Source organism: Anomaloglossus baeobatrachus, chromosome 3 (genome assembly GCF_048569485.1).
Source record: "Anomaloglossus baeobatrachus isolate aAnoBae1 chromosome 3, aAnoBae1.hap1, whole genome shotgun sequence".
Classification (NCBI taxonomy): Eukaryota; Metazoa; Chordata; class Amphibia; order Anura; family Aromobatidae; genus Anomaloglossus; species Anomaloglossus baeobatrachus.
In genome coordinates this window covers 346362515-346386599 of record NC_134355.1, presented here as the reverse complement: position 1 = coordinate 346386599, position 24085 = coordinate 346362515, and the positions used below count along the sequence as shown (strand labels likewise).

The 24085-nt window shown below is 42.0% G+C and overlaps 1 protein-coding gene across 3 annotated transcripts in view; it reads right to left on the bottom strand.

Annotated features, from left to right (window-relative positions):
* Window positions 1-1909: 1909 nt before the first annotated feature.
* USP45 (ubiquitin specific peptidase 45) overlaps window positions 1910-24085 on the bottom strand; it is a 210726-nt gene continuing 188550 nt past the window's right edge. For all 3 annotated transcript variants that reach the window (XM_075340100.1, XM_075340099.1, XM_075340101.1), the window contains 6 exons: window positions 23489-23614; window positions 12863-13490; window positions 10580-10686; window positions 10347-10433; window positions 9311-9464; window positions 1910-5845 (listed from right to left, as the gene is read on the bottom strand). In XM_075340100.1, coding sequence (XP_075196215.1) covers window positions 5685-5845; window positions 9311-9464; window positions 10347-10433; window positions 10580-10686; window positions 12863-13490; window positions 23489-23614 — 1263 coding nt within the window. In that variant the 3' untranslated portion in view covers window positions 1910-5684. The remainder of the gene's footprint in view (window positions 5846-9310; window positions 9465-10346; window positions 10434-10579; window positions 10687-12862; window positions 13491-23488; window positions 23615-24085) is intronic.

Here is a 24085-nt window from a genome sequence, read left to right as displayed (position 1 = left end):
GGCACAAGCTATCTAGCTCAGTTATTGGCTGCAGCGCTGTGGACATGACATCAATGCTGCAGGCGATAACAGACACTGGAAGCAGCTGTGAAGACTCAGTGATGGACATGCTGAGGGTGAATAAAGGCAAAGTTTTATTTTTTATTTTATTTTTTTTAAAAGAAATTAGCAACTAGGGAACAGGGGTTTTCTGAAGCCAAAAAACCCTCTAAGGGCGCCTTCACTCTTGCGTTGTGCGGCATCTGTTGCAATGCGTTGTGTGACGCATGTGACGGATGCCTTGCAAATAGTGTGATAATAAAGGCAAAGCATTCCTGGGAAATAACGCGTTGCGTTAAGTTTTCTAGCCGCGAGAGAGAGAGAGACCATCATCACCGCACACGCAGGCACTACCGCACTCATCATCATCACACATATCCCAGCACTACCGCCCCCATCATCACCGCACACACATAGGCACTACCGCACCAATCATCACCGCACACGCAGACACTACCACACCCATCATCACCGCACACACCCCAACACTACTGCACCCATCATCACCGCACACACACAGGCATTACCTCAGTGATGTTCCCGCTGACAGCGCGACTTCCTTCAGTTGCTGCATGGAGCTCACAGCGAGCAGCTACTGCCGCTCTTGTCAGCTTCATGTAGCAGAGCTGGATGCATCGTGGGAATTCGTGGATTATGCCGGACCTGGAGGGGTATTTGGGGATTTTAATAAAGTGGTAAAAGAGGGTTTTTTTTGTCTTTTATTCCAAATAAAGTATTTTTTTGGGTGTATGTGTTTATTTACTTTCACTTACAGGTTAATCATGGAATGTGTCTCATAGACGCCTGCCATGATTAACCCTAGGACTTAGTGGCAGCTATGGGCTGCCACTAACTCCTTATTACCTTGATTGCCACCGCACCAGGGCAATTCGGGATGAGCCAGGTGGAGTCCAGGGACTGTCGCATCTAATGGATGCGGCAATTCCGGGCGGCTGCTGACTGATATTTTTAGGCTGGGGGGCTTCCCATAATGTGGGGCTCCCCATCCTGAGAATACCACCCTTTAGCCGTGTGGCTTTAGCTTGGCTGGTATCAAAATTGGGAGGGGGGGACCGCACGTCATTTTTTAAAATTATTTATTTATTTATTGTACTGCACGATATAGACCCGCCCACCAGTGGCTGTGATTGGTTGCAGTGAGACAGCTCTCACTCAGCGTGGGGGCGTGTCTGACTGCAACCAATCATAGGCACCGGTGGGCGGGGAAAGCAGTGAATACAAGATGGAAAAATAAACGGCTGGCATTTTCAAAAGCAGGAGAAGCCGCCAGAGGAGTGTGACAGCTGTGCAGCACCGAGCCGGTGAGAGGGGGGAGAAAGACCAGGAGTGATTTTAAACGATTTGATCGTTCTGCTAGACATGCTGAGCATGCGCAGTAGAACGTCATGGAATCCGTTAGTGGATTCCGCCACTTAGTGCACTGCGGCGGAATCTGCCCCCATAGACAATCATTAGACACCTTGGCGTAATCTAATGGAATCCGTCAAAGTGCGTTATTTTAACGACCCAAAAAACGCTACATGCAGCGTTCCCTCTGCCTGACGCTGCGTCTATATAACAACGCAGCGTCGTCCAGCGGATGCAAAGCAGACACTTGCATTACGGTGTGTCGTCAATACAAGTCTATGGAGAATAGCGCAGTGCGTTAACGGACTGCGCTACTCTCCATAGCGGCGGATTGCGCTGAACGCAAGTGTGAAAGCACCCTAAAGGAGCATAATGTCAAGGTCCTGCAAAAGTGTAACACCTGCAAAAATGTTTCCCCCTGCTGACTTCATTTAAAATGAACACATCAAACCTTTCATATTTTTTTTCCAAATGAAAACCATACAACAGATTTACTTGTCAAATATAGAATTTTATTTACATGTTGGCATCTGTTGTATTTGCTTCATGTGGCACGTCAGGAAAAAAAAAAACGCAGCAAATTAGACAACAATGTAAATACATCATTTGCAAAGTTTACATATCACATCTAAAATAAATAGGACTTTTGAGATAACTATATTTTGTTTCAAATAAAAATAGTCATTTTTAAAAATACAGCAGTTTCCATTGTGCAGGAATAATATCACATATTACATATCTTCCAGTTTAACAGGATATATCCTGAATACATCCTAAGGAAACCTTACTCAACAATATAAAAGGGTGTCCCTGCTTAGTAACCCCCAAAGCAGTATCTTCTAGCAACACTGTCCATGGTTCCAGACTAGTTTTGTGCTTTCCAAAGAAAAGCGACTCAAAACATGAAGTGGACGATTTATCAAACTTTCTACAGAATTCTGGCATTAAACTGTCTGAAATATCGCTGATTAGAGTACACTTCTTGCCATAGGTGCACAGCAGCTCATAAGAGAGATAAATTCATTAAGAAGCACAGACTCGTCATTAAAGTTAAGATGTCAAAAGGATCAACCTTCATAGTCAGTCTATATAGGCATACAGGTCAAAAGTTGAATAAAATGATACCTTGTCTTCTTTCAGAAACAATGCACATTTTACTGAATAGGTAAATAAGCAGTTACGATCTATGGGAGGGACAGAAATCTTTCTGACAGCCTGCCTCTCGGGGTGTGTACATATTTCCCCATATGACGTTGACCAATCATAATAAGGTATGCAGTGGAAAAGACAATAGTCACCACAATAGCTTAGATCTGGTATCTCCATGTGATGTGGCTTGCCAGAAAAGAGGGAGGGGCAGGCAGTACAGCAGAGCTGAGGTTGTCTCATTATAAACACTTCTAGCAGCTCTGCTCTAATAGTGCTGTCAGCTCAGCTGTATTGCCCCTCCAACACCCACATCACTGGCTGACGTGATGAAAGCTGAACAAGTGTTTGTAATCACACTCATCTGTGCTCTATGTAATCACACACAGCTCTGCGGTGACAGCAGACGGTCGTTACATGTCTCACGGTGAGAAACCTGCTCTAAGCTATTGTGGCGGGGTATTATTCTTTTCTTTGCATCTTGCTACCTAATAATTGGTCAACATCATTATGAGGAAAAAGTAGATGCCCTTAGAGGCAGACTCTTGGGAAAATTTAAGTCCTGCCCATAGATCTTCATTTCATTCAGTTCACTAAAGCGGGCTTTACACGCTACAATTTATCTAACGTGTCGGCAGGGTCACGTCGTAAGTGACGCACATCCGGCATCATTAGTTACATTGTAGCGTGTGAAACCTCCGTGCGATTGCGATTGAATGTTAAAACATTGATCGCATGCACGTCGTTCAATTACTAAAAATTAAACGTCAGGTTGTTCAATGTTCCCGTGGCAGCACACATCGCACTGTGTGACACCCCGGGAACGATGAACAGCAGCTTACCTGCGTCCCGCAGCTCCCGCCGGCAATGGGGAAGGAAGGAGGTGGGCGGGATGTTTACGTCCTGCTCAGCTCCGCCCCTCCATTTCTATTGGCCGGCTGCCGCGTGACATCGATGTGACACCGAACGTCCCTCCCACTCCAGGATGTGGATGTTCGCCATCCACATCGAGGACGTATGTAAGGTAAGTACGTGTGATGGGAAATAATCATTTGTGCGACACTGGCAACAAATTGAATGTGCCGCACATACGATGGGGGCGAGTCACATCGCATACGATATCGTATGCGAAAATGTAAGGTGTAAAGCAGGCTTTACATAATAAGAAAAACATGGATTTCTCTGGTGTAAGCAGAACAGATAGCAAAGTATCATTTTAACTCTCTATAATCCGTATGCACATATAGATTGTTTGGGAGGGTTGATCCTACTGACAGATTCCCTTTAAAACAGGCATGCAAATACCCAGTCTTATTAACTGGGGCTGTGATCACTGTTACAATAAGGGATGCTATATGTAGAAAGAGGGGGAAAATGAGAAAATCATACTGAGGAATCACCCCAGAGATAATTCAGACCACAATCGTCAAAGATGGGTTCTAATTTAATGTCTGGGATATGGGGGGTCTGAATTAATTTTGGGGTCTGATGTCTTGCTTCTGCGGCTTAAATTTTATTTTACAGTGTATTTTATATTACTTATTTTTTTAGCATTTCAATTCTTTATTGTACCATTTTGAAAAATTGATAATTGGTATGGGTTCTTGTGATTAAATATGTAAAGTTGGCAAACTTGAATCAGAGCACAGACACAATTCTGACAACACATGTTGGCTTAGAGGACTCCGCAGGATTATGCATTATGTGGTTGTCTATTCATTTATATTGCCATTATGTAACACTACTATGGTTCTGCAGAGGCCACTGTATAAGAGCAACCCAAAGGCTCCCCCCATTCATACAGGAGTGACCTTTATAGTTTTTTCTCTGGTGTTTCTAATGTTAAGGCCCAAATAAACATTGGATCAAAGATGGGCGAACCTGATGATTTCAGTTTGACGGACAGACATGCCAACTAGTGTACATGGGGGGGGGGGGGTCTACAGACTCTCCTCAATACACAGATTTTCTAATACAATTGACGAACTTTGTAAAGAGGCAGAATATGTTCTATTTTCTCAGAAGAGATACGCTGGCACGAGAGGCTTTGGCAGTAGCTTACCTCTTGATACTCAAGAACGTTTGCATGCTTGGTCAAAAGGAGCATGCTTGTAAATTGTCGGTGGATGTGGGTTTATGGATATAATAGCTGTAAACAAGCATCTGGCTGACTGCTATCTGCTGAGAATGAATAGATAAAAATGGTATGCTTCAGACATGAAAAAAATCAGGTGAAAACCATTCCAAGAAGGTTTCTCCAAGAAAGTGTACATGGAATATATTGCATACTGCACATACCTGGGCACACAATCCATTGTTGATGGGTGTGAATCAGAAAGAATGGATAAAACATCTACTGTAAATACTCTCTTTATGTATTAAAACAACACAATGATGAACAATCACTGTGCTAGCTCCAGTGTGACATCTGCTAGATGTATAATTAGGATTTTATCATGGAACGATTCTTTAGGACACCACAGAAAGCAAAAAGAAATGAAAGCTTATATCAGGGAGAAATGTACTTTCTGATATTGATACAACGAAAGATGACATAGAATCATATTGCTGACAAGTGCAACTCTTCACTGTTCTGTCACACAAGTACAATACGACTAGCAAAAGCACCAATGTTAAAAAAACAAACAAAAAACGTGTCCAACTCATTCATCTAACTTTCTTCACAGCTATGACAATTGGGGAGGCTGTTCAAGAAGATTGCGTAGATTTACGAATACAGTCTAAATTAAAGTCTGCCTGGGGCGGGTAGGGAGAACAAATGATCAGTGTGTGATAGACTTCTTGATGGACATGTTAAGTACATTTACTTACATTACGGCTCGCTTGGCCTTCACCAAAATTGTGCTGCATAGCATTACTATATCTGGCAGACTACGTGCAGCCACACTCCTCATCAAGAAAATTAAGTATCCAGTAAAGCACAAAACGTGTGTAAAATACAAATTTACTGCACCGCATGAACTGTATTATGCACCACATTTCTGGTATATTTGCCGTAGGGTATCTGCTCCATTGTTTCATGGTGTCAGATGAAAAGCAGCCATCTTCCATTCTTTGCGTTGGCCTGGACTGTAAAGTGCCACTAGGATATGTAATATGTAAGACTAGACTTAACACAGTCTTTCGTAAAATAAAAGATATGCTTGAGAACTCAGAACTCTAGACTCCGAAACCACTTGTACATGTGTGTCGCTGACATACACCCACTGGCTGGAAGACGACATAGCTTCGTCTTTTGATCTTCCATCCATTGATCTTCCATCCATTGATACTGCAAAGCAAAAAAAAAAATGGTAGGTAAAACCTTTCCCTCACAAATAACTTTATTCCTGATTTTCACACATAAGCAAACATGCATTACCTGGCATATGTTGGGCACGAGAAGTTCTTTAGTTTTCAAATTATACTACTGTATTGACATATCAAGAAAAAACAAAAAGCCAGCACCAAATGTGCACTTCAGCACTAAACATTCCAAACTGTACTTATTATAAAAATTTTGAGATTTTTGGCAAAAAATTGCAATTTCTTGAGCTGCCTCGCCACGTCACGGCAAATCTCATTAGAGGCAGTCCTACACTAAAATATTTTTATAAAATGTGCCATACGGCCTCATATATGAATAGTAGAACTGCTCTCAGCAGCACTCACCTGGTCTATTTCAATCCCGTACCCATGACTGAGTCATGGCTGTGGGCGGGACAGGTCCAAGCAAATGCTGCATGAAGTAAATAGCCTGTGGACAAAGCCTGATGACTTAATGTGAACAGTCACCAACCGCCAAAATCAAGACAGATGGAATACATCCCAAATTGGGGTGCATAGCAAGGTGGAGGTCAACCACCGACCAATTCAATGAAGAAAAACAAAAAGCCAGCACCAAATGTGCACTTCAGCACTAAACATTCCAAACTGTACTTATTATAAAATTTTTTATAATAAGTACAGTTTGGAATGTTTAGTGCTGAAGTGCACATTTGGTGCTGGCTTTTTGTTTTTTCTTCATTGAATTGGTCGGTGGTTGACCTCCACCTTGCTATGCACCCCAATTTGGGATGTATTCCATCTGTCTAGATTTTGGCGGTTGGTGACTGTTCACATTGAGTCATCAGGCTTTGTCCACAGGCTATTTACTTCATGCAGCATTTGCTTGGACCTGTCCCGCCCACAGCCATGACTCAGTCATGGGTACGGGATTGAAATAGACCAGGTGAGTGCTGCTGAGAGCAGTTCTACTATTCATATGTGAGGCCGTATGGCACATTTTATAAAAATATTTTAGTGTAGGACTGCCTCTAATGAGATTTGCCGTGACGTGGCGAGGCAGCTCAAGAAATTGCAATTTTTTGCCAAAAATCTCAAAATTTTTATAATAAGTACAGTTTGGAATGTTTAGTGCTGAAGTGCACATTTGGTGCTGGCTTTTTGTTTTTTCTTCATTGAATTGGTCGGTGGTTGACCTCCACCTTGCTATGCACCCCAATTTGGGATGTATTCCATCTGTCTAGATTTTGGCGGTTGGTGACTGTTCACATTGAGTCATCAGGCTTTGTCCACAGGCTATTTACTTCATGCAGCATTTGCTTGGACCTGTCCCGCCCACAGCCATGACTCAGTCATGGGTACGGGATTGAAATAGACCAGGTGAGTGCTGCTGAGAGCAGTTCTACTATTCATATGTGAGGCCGTATGGCACATTTTATAAAAATATTTTAGTGTAGGACTGCCTCTAATGAGATTTGCCGTGACGTGGCGAGGCAGCTCAAGAAATTGCAATTTTTTGCCAAAAATCTCAAAATTTTTATAATAAGTACAGTTTGGAATGTTTAGTGCTGAAGTGCACATTTGGTGCTGGCTTTTTGTTTTTTCTTCATTGAATTGGTCGGTGGTTGACCTCCACCTTGCTATGCACCCCAATTTGGGATGTATTCCATCTGTCTAGATTTTGGCGGTTGGTGACTGTTCACATTGAGTCATCAGGCTTTGTCCACAGGCTATTTACTTCATGCAGCATTTGCTTGGACCTGTCCCGCCCACAGCCATGACTCAGTCATGGGTACGGGATTGAAATAGACCAGGTGAGTGCTGCTGAGAGCAGTTCTACTATTCATATGTGAGGCCGTATGGCACATTTTATAAAAATATTTTAGTGTAGGACTGCCTCTAATGAGATTTGCCGTGACGTGGCGAGGCAGCTCAAGAAATTGCAATTTTTTGCCAAAAATCTCAAAATTTTTATAATAAGTACAGTTTGGAATGTTTAGTGCTGAAGTGCACATTTGGTGCTGGCTTTTTGTTTTTTCTTCATTGAATTGGTCGGTGGTTGACCTCCACCTTGCTATGCACCCCAATTTGGGATGTATTCCATCTGTCTAGATTTTGGCGGTTGGTGACTGTTCACATTGAGTCATCAGGCTTTGTCCACAGGCTATTTACTTCATGCAGCATTTGCTTGGACCTGTCCCGCCCACAGCCATGACTCAGTCATGGGTACGGGATTGAAATAGACCAGGTGAGTGCTGCTGAGAGCAGTTCTACTATTCATATGTGAGGCCGTATGGCACATTTTATAAAAATATTTTAGTGTAGGACTGCCTCTAATGAGATTTGCCGTGACGTGGCGAGGCAGCTCAAGAAATTGCAATTTTTTGCCAAAAATCTCAAAATTTTTATAATAAGTACAGTTTGGAATGTTTAGTGCTGAAGTGCACATTTGGTGCTGGCTTTTTGTTTTTTCTGTATTGACATATCAGAAGCAACTCCCTGTGACATCTCACTGGCCGCTCATGTAAGCTCTGCTTCACATTTCTCTTGTACCTGTGGCATTACATGCAAGCTATGCAAACTGAGGGTAAATCATCTAATCCATGGATAGGCTGTGTCCAGAGTAAGAACAGCTCTTACCTTGTTACGGGCTCATGTAGGCTCTCAAAAAGTGAGCTTCTTTATGACATCCATTTTTTTCCCATGAGACAACCACTTAAAGGAACTGGACTTGTTAACAGTTTGACAAAAAATGACCAGAGACATTATTTATGAAGTAATATACATTATGTCATAAGGGAGTCCACCTGTTTGAGACTTACTCTATGAGCCAGATTGGCATTATAAGAGCGTCTCTCAATTTGAAGGATGCAGTTTATCTATTCCATGATTTGCTCTCAATTTAAACTGTTCTTAACTGAAGCATCTATGGGGCTATTGCATCTTTGCTGACCGCCAAGGTGCATCGGCCCCCCAGGCTGCACGAGGGTGCATAGTCACGAAACCCCTCCCCCGTGTGCATCGGCAAACCCCACCGGGGTTCATAGGCACGCCCCCACTAGGGTGCATTGGCATACCCCCCACCACCCAGGATGCATCAAAACGCCCCCACAAGGGTGCATTGTCATGCCCCCCTGCACCCGAGGAAACATCAGAACGCCAGCTCCAGGGTGCACCAGCATGCCCCCCTCCAGGGTGAACCGACACACACTCCAATTAATAAATTAAGCATTAAAGCTGACAATTTAGTTTTTCCTGACAATTTCGATAATGTTTATGGAACCTGATACAGTAGATTTTTCTATGTCAGACTCTGCTTTGGGGAAAACAAAAAAATCTCCTCTTTCTAATATGCATCTGTTCTAAGTGGTGCCAAAGTTATCTGATTGCTGCTTTGTTCTCGGCATGCACACTTTACCAAGCTTAATATGCACATTATAGGTGGTGTGGGGGTCAAGAGACAGATACTCACCAGATGAATGCTTGCCACCACTGATGTTATCCACGTCCTTTTTGGAAGGCATTCTGATCTTCACATACGCCACATAATGTCCTCCTTTCATTGATCCGCTGTGCTCTACTACTCCATAAAGACTGTACAGAACATGTTTCTCTTCTGGAACATTCTATACATGTGCAAAGATATAGGTTATCGTATGAAAAAAGAACAAAAACACTAAAATCATCAAACGATGGGAAACTAAATGCCAATAAAAGGGGATAAAAATGTGTTGCGGGACGAACCATCATTTTTTTATCCACAATATTTAGATATGTGATCATCTAAAACAAATTCCAACTAAAACCTGCTTTGCATGATCTAATATTGTAATCCAATATTTATTCATATGTCAACCCCTATACACTAGTTTGACATTTGAGAATCTCATTCAGCAATTCACACATTAAAGGGAACCAACCAGCAGGATTTTCATACGTAAAGCCAGTGCTATACTGGCGCTAGGAAGCTGAATGTAAGCATGCCTTTTGTTCTGAGATTGGAGGTTTTATTTCAGAAATATGTGCAAGTAAATTTCCAGCAATGCACTGCCATTTGATTGACAGGTGCAACAGGAAGGGAATATGTGGGTCACGTTTTGCAAACTATTCCCACCCCTTTCTGCCTGCCTGGCCTTCCTCCCTGTTGCCATCATAGACGTTAATTTCGGCACAGGCAGACAGACAGGGGCGGGAATAGATAGTAAGAGGCAACCCATATATTCCCTTCCTGTTGCACCTGTCAATCAAATAGCAGTGCATTGCTGGAACTTTACTTGCATATATTTCTGAAATAAAACATTCAATCTCAGAACAAAAGGTATGCTTACATTCAGCATCCTAGCGCCTGTATAGCCCTGGCTTTACTTTATAAATGAAAATCCTGCTGGTTGGTTCCCTTTAGTATCAGGATTGGCAGATATTGGGCAGTCGCCAAATTTGCCATTCTTCACTTTACAAAGAAGAATCTATCAGTTGTGTATCTAACACCATGTTTTAATATGTCATACCTTGCAGGTCACAGAACAAAATGGAGCCAAGTCTAATATGAAAGGAAAGTCCACATGCCTGTTAATTTTACGGAGCGTTAACCCATTCTGCAACAAAACAATTGAATTAACTTATAGGTTTTAATGGTGGAAGAGTTCAAAACATATTTGATGAAGGACAATCTAAACTTAGTCTGTGGTTTTAGTTTAGGACATTGCGTGTGCCCCAAATATGTCAACTGTTCGAATCATACCTGAGAAAACCTTTTCAAGTGCAAAATGAGATTGGCCGGTGCTGAAGATATTAGCAGCTGCTTTCGAGCATTGGTATACACACTATCTTGTGTCTCATCTAGAAGATCTGAAAAAAGATGTTCGATCAGAAATAAATAATTGTGCGCATTAAAAATGCATAAGTGTTACCAGAAACCATCTTGTCTAGACCCAATATTCTCTAAAAGTTGTCCTCATCAGTATTTAACATAGTCCCATGGTTTGGGTTTTTCTTTACCATATGAAGGGCATAGCAAAAAGGTTTTTATTTGTATCTCAGAACGTCATTAAAAGGGAACTTGTCAGTCGAGTCGTGCATCCCAAACCATGGGCAGCATTGTTCAGAGTCTGGTGCAGCCGGGTATGTTCTCCTCTGAACTGCTCTGGAATTTCAGAGATAACATAGTTTAAAGATCCCTAGTCACTGCTCCAAGGAATGGACACGCTTCTCGGTCTATGAAAATCTGTTAGAAATTAAATCTGGCAAGATGATTCCACACTACAAACTATTTATATGTACATGTATCTCAAAGACAAGTCCAACAATACCTTTACATGGCCAGTCCACACCTCATTTACGGAGAAATCAGTGTTTATTGATATGTAAATGAGGTTGAAGAGCAATTTGTAGATCTCAAGCCTCTATCACTACAGCTCTATTCTCGGACCAGCGCTGCCTCCTGTTTTGCAGACAGCCTCTATGGTGTGTAACTTCAGCAAAATGAGCGATCCATCAAGCAGAAGGCGGCATTGATAGGCAGGGAATAGAGCTGAAGTGACAGATCTACCATATACATATGCATATCAATTTCTCAGTAACAGAGAAACAGACTGGCCAAATAAAGATATTGCTGAACTTGTCTTTGAAAGAGCTGCATGCACAAAAAAAATATATTGGGGGGGAGGGGTGAAATTTTGATTACAGATTCCCTTTAAGATTTTTTTACAGTCAGTAAATCTATTCTATGACACATGAAACCTAAATATTGTGATACCCTATAGATATATAATAATAAATCAGTGCCAGGGATACACAAAAAAAACAAAAAAAAGGACCAGTAAGAAATAATTGTCAAATACAAAATACAGTTTTATTGATACAAAAGATGAAACACGTGGACAGTGGTGGCAAAGAGAGAGTAGAACACTCTGCCCAAAAAAATACAAGGTACCAAAGACAGCCTCAAGATGGCAGTATAACCTGCTGTAAAAGGTATATACAGTATATATACAGACAATAGTAGCTGCAGGAGAGAGTGTGCTATAGCTATCATATGAAATGTCTAAATCACCCTAAAGTGCTTCCTCCATTGACAACCAAAATAAAATAAGTAACACAATACCTTGAGTCATAATGAAGGCAGCAGAGAAGAGATGAGGCAGACCAGGCACAACAACGTGTCCAGACTTTACCATCTTTTGTCCAGGACACTAATGATGTCCTGAAAAAGTTGGATGGGGTGGTGCTTAAAGAGGATATGTGGTTGGTGAGTTGTGACGTGGAAGTACTTTATACATCTATACGCCATACACAGGGCATTTTTGCATCTGAGTTTTTTTGAACATGACCAATCTTGATCCGGAGTTGAAGGAGTTTATCATACTCCTCCTCCGATTCATTCTTGGCCATAATTTGTTTGTGTTCAAGGACCGCCTCTTCCTACAGCTCCAGGGAACGGCTATGGGGGCTGCATGCGTACCCTCATATGCTAATCTTTTCCTGGGGCTGTAGGAGAGGTATACGACACTTGACAGTGAGGGACACGAAGGTGTCATTTCTTGGATGCGTTACATCGCTGACATGCTGTTTATTTGGCAGGGCTCCACGTCGCGACTCGATAACGTCCTTGGGCACCTTAGTAAGAACGATAGAAATATTAGGCTTACCTGGAAATATACTGTATATACCTTTACAGCAGGTTATACTGCCATCTTGAGGCAGTCTTTGGTACCATGTGTTTTTCTGGGCAAAGTGTATTCCACTCTCTCTTTGCCACCACTATCCACGTGTTTCATCTTTTGTATCAATAAAACTGTATTTTGTATTTCACAATTATTTCTTTCTGGTCATTTTTTTTGGTTTGCGTATCCCTGGCACTGATTTTTTATTATAAGTCTATAGGGTATCACAATATTTAGGTTTCATGTTCTATATTGGACCATTCCTCTTAGGAAATTTCTTTGTAGGTTTATATAATCTATGACACATGGTTTGGCACAATTGAGCGCTGCCACGTAGCACCCCCAAGATGCACATAGGTTACCCGCAGAGTGAGCCTTCCTCTGATATTTCATCCTGTTTTCAGTGCACTTCTCACACAGGAGCTTGTTGTTCCCCATTAAGAGCTCGACAGATGTAAACTGGTAGAGACAGGACTGAACAGAGCATTCTTTGGAGCTGGTTACGTAGCCCTGGGAGAGTGTTTGGAAAGCGTTTTGAGGGTTCAGGGATGGCACACACTTTGCATAAGAAGAAGGCTGATTGTTTGTGCTGCTCACTTCTTTACAGGAGTCCAAATTCTCTGCCATTTCATTGAGGTTAAGCTTGGATAAAGAGCCCGTGACTGCACTAAGGTCAATGTTGTTGTTAGTGGACTGTGGACTCTCCTCCGATACGCGTTCTTTAGGATTATTAGACTCCTTCTTAGAATCCTTCTGGATTATTGACATTTCCCAGTCTGAAGCCTCACTATCCGCATCTCCGCTGCTCTGGCCATCTCTTTCACTGCCATCTGACTGGCTGCCAGACTTCACACTTCTGGAAATACACTTTACATCTGGCACTAAACCATCTCTTCCATCCACTTCAGACTGCTTATGTCTTTCCTCAGTAGATTCACTCTGGCTGATCACAGAATCTTGTGAAACTTTCTGTCCTTCTTTTAAGTTATCCTAAGTTAAATTAAATAATGAACGTTAGTAAATCTCTTTCATATCATCACAAGAATGTAACAGTTAGGATAAGTACATTATTTATTGGGAATGCAGTTACATCATGGCGTCAGTTGTCCTGACACGCATGTTTAAAGGGAATCGCTCATCAGATATTTGCTACCCAATCTGAAAGCATGATGTAGTGACAGAGACCCCAATCCCAGCAATGTATCATTTATTGGGCTGCCTGCTGCAGTTTTGATAAAATCAATGCTACAGAGCTACCAGTTTTCTGAACATTGACTTCACCACTGATTGTCAGCTTTCTGTGTACACCATAGGACGAAATTCATCAAATCAGTGGTGGTGATGTGGTTGGACTACATGGCAGCAGGTTTACTAATGTTTTTTTAGTGAAAATCTCCTGCTGATAAAAGTCATTTTATCCAAACTACAACATGCAGCCCTTTAAGTGACATCACCAGAATCCGGGTCTCTGCCTCTACATTATGCTGCTCTCAGATTATGTAGGAAAAACCTGGTGACAGATTCCCTTTAAGCAAATACTTATTAACTAATTATTGCCTTAAATATCTACTTTAGCATCTTTGTTAGGAAAAGATAGGCTCTGCTTCCATTAGTCCTCTTAGAAATATAAGCGTAAATTGACAAATGGGTGTTACTATTCCATAACCATGTTAAAAGGACATAGTCCCATACAATAGGACACTGTTAAAAAGACATTACCACAAGATAGGGATCAGGATGGGGCACATTACTGCAAGATGTTGGCCAAAGTTACTACCGTATTTTTCGCTTTATAAGACGCATGTTTGTTCCCCCAGAATATACGTGGGTGTGTGTGTATGTATGTGTGTATGTATGTATGTATGTATGTATGTATGTATGTACAGTTAGGTCCAGAAATATTTGGACAGTGACACAATTTTCGCGAGTTGGGCTCTGCATGCCACCACATTAGATTTGAAATGAAACCTCTACAACAGAATTCAAGTGCAGATTGTAACGTTTCATTTGAAGGTTTGAACAAAAATATCTGATAGAAATTGTAGGAATTGTACACATTTCTTTACAAACACTCCACATTTTAGGAGGTCAAAAGTAATTGGACAAATAAACCAAACCCAAACAAAATATTTTTATTTTCAATATTTTGTTGCGAATCCTTTGGAGGCAATCACTGCCTTAAGTCTGGAACCCATGGACATCACCAAACGCTGGGTTTCCTCCTTCTTAATGCTTTGCCAGGCCTTTACAGCCGCAGCCTTCAGGTCTTGCTTGTTTCTGGGTCTTTCCGTCTTAAGTCTGGATTTGAGCAAGTGAAATGCATGCTCAATTGGGTTAAGATCTGGTGATTGACTTGGCCATTGCAGAATGTTCCACTTTTTTGCACTCATGAACTCCTGGGTAGCTTTGGCTGTATGCTTGGGGTCATTGTCCATCTGTACTATGAAGCGCCGTCCAATCAACTTTGTGGCATTTGGCTGAATCTGGGCTGAAAGTATATCCCGGTACACTTCAGAATTCATCCGGCTACTCTTGTCTGCTGTTATGTCATCAATAAACACAAGTGACCCAGTGCCATTGAAAGCCATGCATGCCCATGCCATCACATTGCCTTCACCATGTTTTACAGAGGATGTGGTGTGCCTTGGATCATGTGCCGTTCCCTTTTTTCTCCAAACTTTTTTCTTCCCATCATTCTGGTACAGGTTGATCTTTGTCTCATCTGTCCATAGAATACTTTTCCAGAACTGAGCTGGCTTCATGAGGTGTTTTTCAGCAAATTTAACTCTGGCCTGTCTATTTTTGGAATTGATGAATAGTTTGCATCTAGATGTGAACCCTTTGTATTTACTTTCATGGAGTCTTCTCTTTACTGTTGACTTAGAGACAGATACACCTACTTCACTGAGAGTGTTCTGGACTTCAGTTGATGTTGTGAACGGGTTCTTCTTCACCAAAGAAAGTATGCGGCGATCATCCACCACTGTTGTCATCCGTGGACGCCCAGGCCTTTTTGAGTTCCCAAGCTCACCAGTCAATTCCTTTTTTCTCAGAATGTACCCGACTTTTGATTTTGCTACTCCAAGCATGTCTGCTATCTCTCTGATGGATTTTTTCTTTTTTTTCAGCCTCAGGATGTTCTGCTTCACCTCAATTGAGAGTTCCTTAGACCGCATGTTGTCTGGTCACAGCAACAGCTTCCAAATGCAAAACCACACACCTGTAATCAACCCCAGACCTTTTAACTACTTCATTGATTACAGGTTAACGAGGGAGACGCCTTCAGAGTTAATTGCAGCCCTTAGAGTCCCTTGTCCAATTACTTTTGGTCCCTTGAAAAAGAGGAGGCTATGCATTACAGAGCTATGATTCCTAAACCCTTTCTCCGATTTGGATGTGAAAACTCTCATATTGCAGCTGGGAGTGTGCACTTTCAGCCCATATTATATATATAATTGTATTTCTGAACATGTTTTTGTAAACAGCTAAAATAACAAAACTTGTGTCACTGTCCAAATATTTCTGGTCCTGACTGTATGTATGTATGTATGTATGTATGTATGTATGTATGAGATATATATATATATATATATATATATATATATATATATATATATATATATATTATATACATACACACACACACACACAGCAGGGTCCGGTGGAGGTAGGGGGCGCTGCTGGGGGCAGGTGAACGCTGCGGCGGCAGCGTTTGATCTCCTGCTCCCGCTCATATAACCGCTGGGGGAGCGGTGCATATTATAGGTCTCTGCGCCCCCCTGTGATCGCACATGCCCCCCCTGTCTTAGATATGGCCCCCGTGCTGCTACTCATTCTAAAATAAAAAAAGCTCTACTTACCCCCTCCAGCGTTTCTCCCCGGTGTTCCTGCTTCCACTGATCAGGCACGCAGAGATCTCAGTCTGCTGTGCCGATCACATGGCCGGCACTAGAATCAGGAAGTGGAGGAACAGAAGCATGGAGGGAGATCAGCGCTGGAGGAGGTAAGGAAAGAGTGTTTTATTTTACAATGGGCAGCAGCCTGGGGGCGATATCTAACACAGGGGGACTTGTGCAATCTATATAGGGGCCATGGAGCACCATGGGGAGATATCTAACACAGGGGGACTTGTGCGATCTATAGGGGCCATGGGCAGCACCATGGGGGCGATATCTAACACAGGGGGACTTGTGCGATCTATATAGGGGCCATGGGCAGCACTATGGGGGCGATATCTAACACAGGGGGACTTGTGCGATCTATAGGGGCCATGGGCAGCACCATGGGGGCGATATCTAACACAGGGGGACTTGTGCGATCTATATAGGGGCCATGGGCAGCACTATGGGGGCGATATCTAACACAGGGGGACTTGTGCGATCTATAGGGGCCATGGGCAGCACTATGGGGGCGATATCTAACACAGGGGGACTTGTGCGATCTATAGGGGCCATGGGCAGCACAGGGGAATGTGTGCCATCACAAGGAAGCTATATTCAATATCCAGATTAAGGGGGGCTAATTTTAGGATGGGGGGCTATGAGGGACATATACCCTATATGATTTGTTAGAGGGACACTGGCATTATAAGATGGACCCCATATATAAAGTTAAATAAATGAAGTGAACATTTCTTACTGCCACATCCGTAACAACCCAATCAATAAAACTGTACGACGAATACTATTTAAAAAAAATTATAATAAAGTATCGAAAAATGTTCTTAAAAAAAAAAAAGTGTTTAACAGATGTATAAAAAAAAACAATATGGTATGTCACTTTGTCTTGAAAAGAATGCAGCGGCCCAAATTAAATTTTTTTATATGTGCGGCCCATATACCTAGTCAGGTTTGAGTCCCCTGTCAGCACTAGGCTGTGTAGGAAGAGACCCTACTGACCAAGTAAATTGTAAACTGTTAAAAACTAATTCTATTTTAACATTTTTCATATTTTAGCTAATTTATGCAATGAAAATGCATAAACTTTATTATAAAAGTGAGTGGCACTGGCAGCACCCAGTTATTAACCTATTTATACATTTCCAGAAAGTCTAAAAAGTAATAGCACACGGTAAAGTCATATCAAAAATGCTCCAACATTGTTATCTCATAGGGAATACATTATTCTGATTAAAGAGGTTTTCCACTACTAATGTGAGCCCCTTTCATTTGTTTTAACCCTTCCTAACTAACACTTCTCTAATATTCTTCTGCTACCTACTCTGCTCCTGTAAGCTTACTTCTCTGTGGTGCATATATTCCTATGTTGATAGGTGCGTATATTCCTATGGTGCGTATATTCTTAAGTTGGTGTTTTAGCTTTGATTCTTCCAGTCTGGAGACTGGAATTGAACCAACTGAGCAAGGCATGTGACTGGTGGGGGCGGGATATAGGAGTCTGGGCACACATACCTGTTATGATTCAGGGACCGAGGAGGATAAAAAAATGCGGAAATCCAAAAAGTAACCAGAGTGGCTGGAACCTTAACAGACTGCAGACCTAATCCTAACACACAACTAGAAGTAGCCATGGGATGAGCTAGTCATCTTGACACAGCCGGAGAACTAAATATTCTTACATATAGAAATATAAGAAAAGCTAATCTGCCTCAGAGCAATCCCCAAAGATATAGATAGCCCACCACATATAAAGACTACGGTGATATAGGAAATCACAATAGAAAGCTAGAAAACAGATTCAGCAAATATGAGGCCAAAACTATCTTTATAGGAAAGGATAGGAAAGAGCACTGTCTGAAGCCGTAAAAACCCTAAAAAATCTCAGCACGCCTGATATGGAAAAATCCTGAGACCACACGGCCTCTCCCCCACTATCTCGCACTCTGATGTTACTGGGATCCAAAAACACTAATATAGATGAGGGACTGAATTTAATTAAGCATGACAAAACACAATACGTTGCAGAATCATGGAGCTAATATGGCAATCATTAGATAGTATATCACATTGCATGACCTGCACATTACAGCACTTGTCACATCAAAGCACTGCACTTTAAATCAGGCTGAGAAGAGAGTGAAGTGAAATCTGGGCATGAATCAGTACTTAAATATGTGCTGCAGAGAGATATATTTACAGAATGGAAGAGGTACTAGACAGGGGTTCCCGCTCTCGCCCTTGCTATTTGCTACCGCAGGAGAGCCATTGGCAGTTGCAATACGGAAGTCCAGGGAGATAACGGGATTTAGGTGTGGAGCAGAAAATATCATTATATGCAGATGACCTACTTTTATATTTAGACAGGATACATTCCTCGATTTTGCCGGCAATGGATATCATTCAAGAATTTGGGCGGAGGTCTGGCCTTCAGATTAATTGGTCCAAATCAGCTTTAATGCCGATAGACCCTCTCCCGGTTGATTTCTCGGACTTGCAGATACCGGTTCCTGTGGTCCGAGAGTTTAAGTATCTGGGAGTAACTGTTAGCCCAATTCTGAAGGATTTCCAGGCCCTAAATCTGGAAACCCTGGTGCAGCGGTTTAGAGCAAAGGTACACACCTGGTGTCGCTTGCCGCTATCAAATATCGGTAGATCTAAGTTAATCAAAATGGTAATGATGCCACAATTACTACCGTATATACTGGCGTATAAGACGACTTTTTACCCCCTTAAAATAATGGCTACAGTGGGGGGTCGTCTTATACGCCGGATATACGGAGGGGGGGGGGGTGTGTATGTACACTGCAGTGTCCAGGGGAGGTGGGGGCAGCAGCTCTGGAGCACAGGGGAACGCTGCGGCCTGCATCCTTTGATCTCCTGCACCCGCTCATATAATATGCACAGCCGCTGTCCATCTCCAATGGTGCTGAAATCGCACGCAGTGAGGGGCTGGGGCAGCGGTGCATATTATATGAGCCTGCGTCCCAGTGTGATGGCACATGCCCACCCCTGTGTTAGATTTGGCCCCCAGGCTGCTGCTCATTCTAAAATAAAAAAGCTTTACTTACCCCTGCAGCGTTTCTCCCTGTGTCCCTGCTTCCACTGTGATCAGGCAGGCAGAGAGCTCAGCCTGCTGTGCCGATCACATGACCGCACTGAGAACCAGGAAGTGGAAGAACAGAAGCACGGAGCCAGACAGGAGGGAGCTCAGCGCTGGAGGAGATAAGGAAAGAGGGTTTTATTTTACTATGGGCAGCAGCCTAGGGGCCATATCTGACACAGGGGGACTTGTGCGATCTATAGGGGCCATGGGCAGCACTATGGGGGAGATATCTAACACAGGGGGACTTGTGCCCATTATGGGCCCCGGTGAGCTGCTTCTAACCCCCCAGATGTATGCCCTGCCAATCCCCCCCCCGCCGATGCAGCGGGTGCTGTACCCGCCGAGCCGCGGGTGCAGGCCCCACAGAGCAGCAGAGTTGTGTGTATTTGTCTGTATGTAGCAGAGTTGTATGTGTTTGTCTGTATGTAGCAGAGTTGTATGTGTTTGTCTGTATGTAGCAGAGTTGTATGTGTTTGTCTGTATGTAGCAGAGTTGTATGTGTTTGTCTGTATGTAGCAGAGTTGTACGTGTTTGTCTGTATGTAGCAGAGTTGTACGTGTTTGTCTGTATGTAGCAGAGTTGTATGTGTTTGTCTGTATGTAGCAGAGTTGTATGTGTTTGTCTGTATGTAGCAGAGTTGTACGTGTTTGTCTGTATGTAGCAGAGTTGTACGTGTTTGTCTGTATGTAGCAGAGTTGTATGTGTTTGTCTGTATGTAGCAGAGTTGTATGTGTTTGTCTGTATGTAGCAGAGTTGTATGTGTTTGTCTGTATGTAGCAGAGTTGTATGTGTTTGTCTGTATGTAGCAGAGTTGTGTGTGTTTGTCTGCATGTAGCAGAGTTGTGTGTGTTTGTCTGTATGTAGCAGAGTTGTATGTGTTTGTCTGTATGTAGCAGAGTTGTATGTGTTTGTCTGTATGTAGCAGAATTGTATGTGTTTGTCTGTATGTAGCAGAGTTGTATGTGTTTGTCTGTATGTAGCAGAGTTGTGTGTGTGTGTTTGTCTGTATGTAGCAGAGTTGTGTGTGTTTGTCTGTATGTAGCAGAGTTGTGTGTGTTTGTCTGTTTGTAGCAGAGTTGTGTGTGTTTGTCTGTTTGTAGCAGAGTTGTGTGTGTTTGTCTGTTTGTAGCAGAGTTGTGTGTGTCTGTTTGTAGCAGAGTGTAGTACCATTGTTTCAGTCCAGTTGTGGCTTTATACAGCAGGGAGGAGCATTCCTTGCTGTACTAAGTGAACATTGGAGCAATTGATCTGTCAATGGCCCTTTAAAAACATATTGTACGGCTCTCGCGGAATTAAAATTAACATGTTGCAATCAAAGCAGACTTTTTTTTCATTTGGGAGCGGGGTAGTCTTATACAGTGAGTATATCCCAAATTCTATATTTTTAGGGCAGAAGTTGGGGGTCGTCTTATACGCCCAGTCGTCTTATACGCCGGCATATACGGTATATCTTATACATAATTCTCCAGTGTGGATACGTAGGGAATTTTTTGCAAAAATTAATACATTATTCCGGGAACTTATCTGGAAGAAACAGGCTAGGATTCGACTGGAAGTGCTACAGCGGGGAAAGGAGGAAGGAGGATTGGCGGTACCAAACCCATATATAATATTTATATATATATATATATATATATATATATATATATATATATATATATATATATATATATATATATACACACACACACACACATACTATAAAGCCTCCCAGATGCAACATCTTAGGGGTTGGGGCAAAGAAGGAGCGTATGATAATAGTGGTGATATAGTGAGACAGGGATCGGTATGGAAATATCCAGGTTGCCAGTTGGATGTGGGACAAAGACAGATAAATGGGGCACGATATCCCACCTTGGCTATGATATTTAGGGTATGGGACAGAGGTAAGTTTCTTTTGAAGATAAATGGGCCTACGGGGTTCTGGCCACTGTTGCAGAACCCGGATTTGCCAGAAATTAAAAAATTAGTGCGGTTCTGAGGATGGGAAGATAAAGGGATCCATTTAGTGCCACAAGTACTACAAAATAATATTCTTAAGAGTTTTGAGCAATTGAGAACAGAGTTTCACCTCCCGCATCTCTTCTTTTATCAATACTTACAGCTGAGACATGCACTGAACAGACAGAGGAGGACAAATCCGGTGACAGTGACACATAATCAAACATTACATATGCTACTTACATCTGAGTCCTCTAAAGGTCTTATTTCTGAACTATACAAAAGATTACTACCTGCCCATCTGGAGACATACCCACTGACTGTTAAAAGTAAATGGGAACGGGACGTTGGTCCCCTGACGGAAGACCAGTGGTCCGACATTCTAGAACAGGTCTCTAAACTGGCGGTCTCTGAGTGCCAAAGGCTTTCTCAAATATATCTCTTCCACAGGGTATATAAAACTCCCAGCCTATTATTCAGGATGGGACTTAGATCAAATGCACAATGTGTTAGGTGTGGACAGGATGATGCCCATTTGATGCATGTTATGTGGGAGTGTGGACACATTGGTGATTTCTGGAAGCAAACCCTGGGACTCATAGACCAAATATATTATATCACAATACAACCGTCACCTCGTTTATGTTTGTTGAGTCTGTGGGAGGGAGGAGTAGACCCGGACTCTCCAACAGCCCTGGGAATAGCCCGTATCCTGTATCAAGCAAGGAAGATACTGGCATACCATTGGTTAGATCCTTTACCACCAACGTTATCAGATCTTAAAAATAAATTAAATAACGTCATTAGATTGGAAAGGGGAGTTTATTTAAAAAGAAAAACACTGAGAAAGTTTTACAAAATCTGGCAGCCATGGATTGAGTCGCCGGGTCTCCCCTCTGGGGCACTAGTGCAGGATTCAATTTTGGACCAGTTACTGTTGTGCTTGCAGTGAATGGAACGTTTGGGGGGTAAAAGTTAAAACTAGTGTTTTACGTGGCGAAGTGGACTTTGAGCGGCGCTGTGGGAGGGGCCGGAAGTGTGTGATTGATGATTAGACGGGGAGAGAGAGGCAAGCGGGTATGGAAATATGATGCGGAGCGACACGGCTGATGGAGGAGGCTTTTCTATTAGACTGAGGTATTATTGCATAATTTAACTTTTGTTTATCTGTGGAGCCATGTTGTTTGTAGGCTCAATTTATATAACTGTGATCTAAGAATTTTTTTCATATATATATATACAGAGGAATAACCGGATTTATAGACAACATAAGTTTTTTCAATGTACGCTTTTACTAGTTATACAAGATGCAATATATTTTCTCTGTATTGATTCCTAATTGTTTAATAAAAAAGATCTGATTTAAAAAAAGATACATTTACAGGAGGAGGGTAGGTAGCAGAAGTGTATTGGGAAAGTGATACTTAGGAATAGTTAGGAAGAATGAAAGGGGGGGGGGGACACACACAAGTAGTGGAAAATGCCTTTAATGAGTATTCCCAAGGGATATGACAAAAACTTTCACCTTTTGACCCACAGCCACTTTCTGAAGGGGAGTCACTGAAATGGCCGTACATGTTTGCAGCTCTCTCCTTTCTAGCGTTATAAAAGAAAATGCCATACACCAGTGAAGCCACCTTCCCATTAATACCCTACTGGCATGCGATGGCAGATCCCATCATACCAAACTATGCCCAGGTTATATGTAAGAGGTGTTCATTAGATGCACATCTGATCACATAAGTCTTCTGTAAAGTGATAAGGGATATGTTAGCACTGTATAAGCAAGGTGGTTCAGTTAGCATTGTAGGCTGTTATCAATAGGAATCTAGGTCCAATCCCAACACCCTCAAGGAATTTCTACATTTTCGAAAGAACTACTGATCGGGAATTTAGATTGTGAGCCCCAAAGTGGACAGAGCCAACAATGACTGTAAAGGGATGTGGAATTATTGGCGTTCTATAAGCGAGTAAAATACATACATAAATCCCGATCACATGACATTTTATATATACTTTTATACAAAGATATGACACATCCTTACATTATTATTTACTTCGAGGACTGTCTCGTGTATCCTCCCTGGTGAGTTGTCGTTACAAGGATATGATATATTATCCTGAGTAGTCTTTCCTTTGGGTCCTTTTCCACAGATTACAGGTTTGGAGACCTAAGTCAAACAGCATCACAAGAGATGAGGATAAGTAAGGTTTAACATTCACTAGACAAAGTAAGAGTGCATTGGTACACAAAGCTGACATTTGGGGCTAGAAAGGTGAATAAAGTGAGGGCACAAAAGACATGGGTGATAAAGAAATGTATTCACTTTAAAATTAAAAACACATTCATACTGTGGAATTTCTGTATGTAGCATAAGTGAACAGTTGGTAGAAGGTTCAAGATGCTAAAGGGACTAAAATATTGTTTTTTATAAATATGAAAATAAAAAAAGCGAAATTCGAATTACTCTTTTTTTCCCCCCATTAAAAAAAATAAGCATATTTGGTATTAGTGGATCCATCTGGTCCATCAAAACATACGTCATACGTTGTGATGGTAATGGCTTTCCAGAAAATGGGGTGCAAAAAAAAAAAAAAAAAAGCGAGGAAAAATAGGTAATCCTAATACTATGAAGGGGTTA